Consider the following 7,260-nt stretch of genomic DNA (forward strand, 5'->3'; position numbering starts at 1 on the left):
TTGTGTACATTAGGGTTTAATCTTACATCTAATGTTGTTAAATTAATGTTTATTGCATTATTTCAGTATCATGTGTGTCACCATGATGGGGTTTAGTGTTTGTGTGAATGACACTGTGCCCTCAGCTCGTAGAAAAGCTGTTTGTGGTGAACTTTGGTTCATCATGTGACTTTCTCATCACCAACAGTTTTTGGTGGTTATCAGTGCATTACAATGGTTCAAAACAGATGTTAACACTTCAATATGTTGGTTTATTAACATTACATCAGTTAATGAAATACGGTATTTTATTGTGAATTTAAGTCTGTAAAACCTAAAATGTTGCTACCATATTTTTTATGGTGAAGTTCTGGCAACCACAGCTGCCGGTATTTTACCGTAAATGTCACAGATTTTTTTTTACAGTGCAGATCATTTCCAGAATGACCAACACAATCTACCAAGAGCAGCGCAAATTACCACCTGCTTTAAGACATGCTTTTTTGGGAGCGTTAAATAATGGCGCAAATACCAGTAATTTGACGAGCGCAAACGTTAGTAAATCGCGTTGCGTGATTCATTTTGATACTCTCCTCCCAGAAATTTTGCGTTTGAAAGGGAAACTCCTACAAATGCATATTCAATAAGGTCAGGCGCAAAAATAACTGTGAAATGCGAATTCTTCACTGCGCGTCTGTAGTAAACCCTGACAGTATTTTTATTTTAACGCCAAAAGACGGTTTGTGCTGGCGCAAACTGTTAGTAAATCTGGCCTATAGTGAGAAACAGTCCAAAACCACTAGTTTGCATTTTCTAATAAATGTACAAATTACACTACTGTTCAAACTTTTCTTTTTTTTTTTAAGACATTAATACTGTTATCCAGCAAAGACGCATTAAATTGCTCAAAAGTGACAGTAAAGATATTTATAATGTTCCAAAGATTTCTATTTCAAATAAACGCTGTTCTTTTGAACTTTCTATTCATCAAAGAATCCTGAAAAATAAAATGTATCACAGTTTCCACAAAAATATAAAGCAGCACAACTGTTTTCAACATTGATAATAATCAGAAATGTTTCTTGAGCAGCAAATCAGCATATTAGAATGATTTCTGAAGATCACGTGACACTGAAGACTGGAGTAATGATGCTGAAAATTCAGCTTTGATCTCAGGAATAAATTAAATTTTAACAGATATTCACATAGAAAATGGTTATCTTAAATTGTAGTAATATTTCACAAAATTACTGTTTTTACTGTATTTTTTATCAAATAAATGCAGCCTTAGTGAGCAGAAGAGACTTCATTCAAAAACATTAAAATATCTTACCAACCCCAAATTTTTAAATGATAGTGTATGTTTATATTTGAACTCCCCAAACAAATAGAAACCATCTTAAAAGTCATGTGATCCACAACTAGTTGACACGTCCTTAAAGCATTTTTAGTTGTAGAACTAATAGGTTAGTTGGAACAACCTTTGCTTGCCATATCACTTCTGTTTGCTCTACTTGTTCGCTGTGTCTTTCATATCTTTTTCTTTCTGCTTGGAAATCAACAAATCCAACAGATTGAGGTCTGTCTAGAATGCTGCTGGCAGATACATGACCCAGAAGCTGATATATTATTGATCAGTGAGGTGTTTTTTTTATCTAGCACACGAGGGGAAAAAGACCAGCTCTCCAAGCAAAGTCAAATAACAATAAATAACAAAGATTGCCTTAAAATACAGTATGCTAGATAAGCCTTGTGGATGTTTAATCAGTTTAAGCCGTCTTGCAGTCCTGTTGAAAGTGTGCTGAGGTCCTCTAGACTAGATCTAAATAAATAAAACATCTAGTTTAGTATTCTTTGGTTTCTGTGTCATTGCAGATGGTTCAGTTGCTGGTGTCCAGAGGTGCAAACATTAATGCATTTGATAAGAAGGACAGACGAGCCGTTCACTGGGCCGCATACATGGGTAAGACGTCAACATTACCATCAGGATGAACAGAAAACATGTTTCCATTAGCCTCAGATCAGTGTAGAGCAGACGGGTGCCTTCAAATGCACTCACCGTCTCTGTCTCTGTCTCAGGTCATCTGGAGGTGATGAAGTTGCTGGTGTCTCACGGCGCTGAGGTTTGCTGTAAGGATAAGAAATCATACAGTCCTCTTCACGCCGCTGCCTCCAGTGGAATGATCAACGTCGTCAAATACCTGCTCAATCTGGGCGTTGATGTAAGTAAGCCCCGCCCACACCATGCATACAGCTCCGCCCCTTGGTCGCCACGTGAACCATGATTGATTTATGTAGAGAGCACATGCTGTACGTTACCTGCTGATGCTCTCATTCAGTTGATTACTTCATTGACTTTACAAAATCACAATATGTCAATGTTTTTTAAATTGTATAATTTGATATGTAATGTATAGCCAAATCTACAAAAGTTTAAATTAATATCCCAACACACATGCAAACATTCATAGAATATTGTTATACCCCATTTTTCTTTACTTATAAAATAATTTAAATCATATAATGTTCAGTTTTAACAGGATGTATGTTTATCATTAATATTTTATACATCAAACAGAAAGATGCTATATTATATTATATTATCCAGGACTATATTAAATATATTATACTGTATTATTGGCTTTGAAGAACTGCTTATGACTGTATTTACATAATAATTAATCAACATTTAATAATCTACACCAAGGCATTTATTTTATTAAAATTAAACCGTAAAACTGTGAAATATTATTGCAATTTAAAAGAACTGTTTTCTATTTGAATATACTTTAACCTGTAATTTATTGCTGTGATCTAATCTGAATTTTCAGCATCATTACTCCAGTCTTCAGTGTCACATGATTCTTCAGCAGCTTTTATTAAATATTATTATATTGTATTATTGGCATTGAAAAACGGTGTAATTATGGCTGTATTCACATGGCTTAGATTGAATTTGACATGACATCATAATTACTAAAATCCGTACTGTACACAGTCAGCTGAACAAAAAATAAGAGCAATTAACCACATGATCTTGTCTCTGTCTTCAGATTAAGGAGCCGAATGCGTATGGAAACTCTGCTCTGCACCTGGCGTGTTTTAACGGGCAGGACGTGGTGGTGAATGAGCTGATGGAAGCAGGCGCTGATGTCAATCAGGTGAATGAGAAGGGCTTCTCCCCGCTGCACTTCACCGCCGCGTCGCGCCAGGGGGCGCTCTGTCTCGAGCTGCTCATCGCCAACAAAGCCAACATCAACAGCAAGGTCAAAACACACACCACCTCTCGTCTTCTACATCACAATATGTCAGTTAATGACTTTAAAGTGCCCCTGTTATGCCATTTTTAAGGTTGCTAATATTGTTTTAGGAGTCTCCTAAAACCGGTTTACATGCATGCAAGGTCAAAAAACACATTAGTTTTCTCAAAAAATAGATTTAATTTTACCTAATTTCTAAATGATTCGTAAACGACTCGTGCGAAGCAGTTCAAAGAATCAGTCTCTCTAAACCCCTCCTTTCCGTGAGCCCTCACTGCTGTGATTGGTCAGATGATTGGTCCTTTGTGATTGGTCCAGAGCCGCAGAGAGATTGGCTCTGGATTGGTCTACCGCATACAGCACGTGTCAGAAACGAAACGCCCATTGCCATGACCGAATGTAACAGCCCTGGAGACTTGTCAATACATAGAAAAGATAGTATCGATTGTACCTTACCAATTCGAGCCGGAGTCAGATGATGAAACGGTAGAACTGGCTGATCGACAAGGTACTGTTTGTGGTCGAGCAAGTTGGCGACGTAGAACGCGGGCGGACATTTTGCAAATGTGGTACTTCGTGACGTAGAGCCGTAACAGAATAAGATTCGAATTCCTGACGACTCGTTTAGGCGATTGCAAGCCGACTCTTTGTTTTTTTTTTGTTTTGTTTTGTTTTTTTTGATAGACGATAACTTTATTTATCGTGCACTGTCGGCTTCACAACTTTGCAGATAGTTTATGTTCACATACAGCTACATGACACACTGCATGAAAGGTAATATTGGAAAAGGCATAATAGGGGCACTTTAAATTGTATTATGTATAGCCAAAGCTGCAAATGTTTAAATTAAATGCCTTACACAAGTTACTACACACAAACATTCATAAAATTCAGATTATAGCTTGTTATAGCTTGCCTTTCTTAAATTATAATTATAATTAAGAATTTGAATCATATATGACCAGTTGCAAAAAAATATATATATATATTATTATTATTTATTTGTTTTATTATTTTAGTCATCCAACTTTTTATAATATAATATCCAGCAGACTATATTAAATATATTGTATTGTATTATTGCCATTGAATAACTGTGTAATTATGTACATTAGCTGCATTATTAATTATTAATCTTCTCCAAGGCTGCATTTATTTGATCAAAAATACAGTAGAAACTGTAATATTGTGAAATATTATTACAGTTTAAAATCAATGTTTTCGGTTTCAATATACAGTATTGCATCAACCGCAACATCACTGACTTTTCTGATTTTTTTTTTTAATTATTTTTTGATGGACAGTTCTTATTACTTCAGTTTAACATGAACATGTCTTTGTAAACTTTAAATTAAAATTGTAAAAAATGGCTCATGAGAGCAGAGCAAAATGAGAAAGTCTGGTTGTTTACATGCTTTAATGCAAATTACAGAAAGCCACCTGATAATATAAATTTCACTGATGTTAATACTGTGATACCGTCCAAAACAACTAGTTAAATCTTATATTTTGCATTTTTCTAACAATTTTATAAATTGCATTACTGTTCAAAATTTTGGGGTTAGTAAGACTTTTGTTCTTTTTTAAAGATATTTATTACAACATATACTGATAAATTGAACATTCACTTCAGTGGGATGAGAGACTGGATTCTTTCAACTGATTTCCTATTGAACTGTCAGCAACTGAACTGCAGTGCTTAAACTATTTCAAATATAGTCGATTAAGCTCCAAACTCGATCATAATGCACAATGTTTCCATCTGACATGTATTTTGAGCTGCAGCTCGTCATATTAATGGAGTGTTTTCACTATTAGCTCACCTGAATATGTTCTAGATTTGTGTTGGATGTTATCTTTGGAATGGAAATACTGATATTTTATTTGTAAACATCATACTTTTTCCGCTTATTTCATTTAATGTCATAAACTAGCGAGCTAAGCCAGTAGTAGTGCCGACAGTGTCGTGTAAAACATGACTGAATTCACAACAGCTATTTTAGATTGTAGTAATATTTCACAGTTTTTACTGTGGTTTTGATCAAATCAATGCAGTCTTGGTGAGCAGAAGAGACTTCTTTCAATAGCTGAATGTGTTCATCCCTTGTCCAGAGTAAAGATGGTAAAACTCCTCTCCACATGGCAGCCATTCACGGGCGATACTCCAGATCGCAGGCCATCATTCAGAACGGTAAGTGTGTTATTCCGTCTGTTTCTTGTTGGTCTTCCTCTGCTGTTTCTCCTCATCCTCTCTTTCCTCATCTGTAGGCGCAGAGCTCGACAGCGAGGATGAGAACGGAAACTCTCCGCTTCATATAGCGGCTCGTTACGGTCACGAGCTGCTCATCAACACTCTCATAACCAACGGTGCGGACACGGCAAAGTGAGTGACAGGATGTGTGTTTACAGTTACACATAATTCATGAGCTCACGCTGATCATGTGGCTGTGACTCCGCCTCTGTAGGCGGGGCATCCACGGAATGTTCCCGCTGCATCTGGCGGCGCTGAGCGGATTTTCAGACTGCTGCCGGAAACTGCTCTTCTCAGGTGAATCACATTAATGGTGAAGATTTATGGTGTTTATAACAGCAGTTAAAATTGATTTCTGTGCATGAAACTTATTTTTCCCTCTCTCAGGGAAGTGCCTTGGGCTTTTAACTGGTCTTGCTAATGGATATCTGTTGGTTCAGGTTTTGACGTCGACACGCCGGATGACTTTGGCAGGACGTGTTTGCATGCGGCCGCTGCAGGAGGGTGAGTCACAGTGCTGCTGCTCTCTGATTGGCTCATCAGCGCCCCCTGTGGCCTGGATGATCTGTTGTCCTGATCACGCGACCATCTCTCCTTCTTTTCTTCAGGAATCTGGAGTGTTTAAATCTGTTGCTCAACACGGGTGCGGACTTTAATAGGAAAGACAGATTTGGGAGGTGAGTTACAGAATTGATCATCAAAGCTAAATTAACTTCAGAATCAAAATATACTCTACCGTTCTAATGTTTGGTGTTGGTACGATTTTTTTTAATGTTTTTGAGTCTCTTGTGCTCACCAAGGCTGCATTTATTTGATCAGAAATACAGTAAAAAATAGTAAAGTTGTAAAAATATTATATCATTTAAAATAACTGTATTCTATGTGAATATATAGTAAAATGTAATTTATTTCTGTGATGAAAGCTGAATTTTCAGCATCATTACTCCAGTCTTCAGTGTCACATGATCCTTCGGAAATCATTCTAATATGCTGATTTGCTGCTCAAGAAACATTTCTGATTATTATTGATGTTGAAAACATTTGTGCTGCCCAATATTTTTGTGGAAACTGTGATACTTTAGATTTTTAAAACAAATTCTCATTAATGTTATGTGTCCACATATTTTACTTTTTGATACTGTTATAAATAGTACAATATTATAAAAAATATTGTGCACACACACAATATTTATTAATATTTTTACTTTGAATAGTCATTTTACAGAGCCAGTTAAGACAAAAACAGTGATGAAAATTAAAGCAGCGACCAACCAAAAAGTATAGCGTAATAAATATACATACATGTATGTATGTATATATATGTGTGTGTGTGTGTGTGTGTGTGTGTGTGTGTGTGTATATATATATATATATATATATATATATCATTTACAATTTAATTCATTATTTTATTAACATTATGCAAATTCAACTGTAAAATATATTAATAATACATTTTCATTTAATTTGTAATTAATATATGTAATACATTTATAATAATATAATTTATGTATTATTTTATAGTTTATATTATATATTATAATATTATATGAGCAATATCACTCGAGCACGAGAGTGATACCGGCTCTATATCAGCATGGCTGTGATTAGGCCAGAGGCACGAGGCCGGAGGCAATCACAGCCGCTGATATAGAGCCGGTATCGCTCGAGTACAAGAGTGATATTGCGTTTATACAACAGTTAAACGGAACATGTGTGTAATTAAACAAGAAACAACGGAGTGCCTAATAAAACCCTCTTTTGTGTGGA

The 7,260-nt window shown here is 35.8% G+C and overlaps 1 protein-coding gene across 1 annotated transcript in view; it reads left to right on the forward strand.

Moving 5' to 3' along the window:
- Positions 1-7,260, forward strand: part of LOC107694737 (serine/threonine-protein phosphatase 6 regulatory ankyrin repeat subunit A-like) — a 46,059-nt gene that overhangs the window by 8,707 nt on the left and 30,092 nt on the right. Inside the window, exons 6-13 of the mRNA XM_016494417.1 lie at positions 1,855-1,942; positions 2,059-2,201; positions 3,033-3,245; positions 5,352-5,430; positions 5,508-5,622; positions 5,705-5,787; positions 5,931-5,994; positions 6,099-6,167. Coding sequence (XP_016349903.1) covers positions 1,855-1,942; positions 2,059-2,201; positions 3,033-3,245; positions 5,352-5,430; positions 5,508-5,622; positions 5,705-5,787; positions 5,931-5,994; positions 6,099-6,167 — 854 coding nt within the window. The remainder of the gene's footprint in view (positions 1-1,854; positions 1,943-2,058; positions 2,202-3,032; positions 3,246-5,351; positions 5,431-5,507; positions 5,623-5,704; positions 5,788-5,930; positions 5,995-6,098; positions 6,168-7,260) is intronic.

The sequence above is a fragment of the Sinocyclocheilus anshuiensis genome, unplaced genomic scaffold (genome assembly GCF_001515605.1).
Source record: "Sinocyclocheilus anshuiensis isolate Anshui unplaced genomic scaffold, SAMN03320099.WGS_v1.1 scaffold1497, whole genome shotgun sequence".
Lineage (NCBI taxonomy): Eukaryota > Metazoa > Chordata > Actinopteri > Cypriniformes > Cyprinidae > Sinocyclocheilus > Sinocyclocheilus anshuiensis.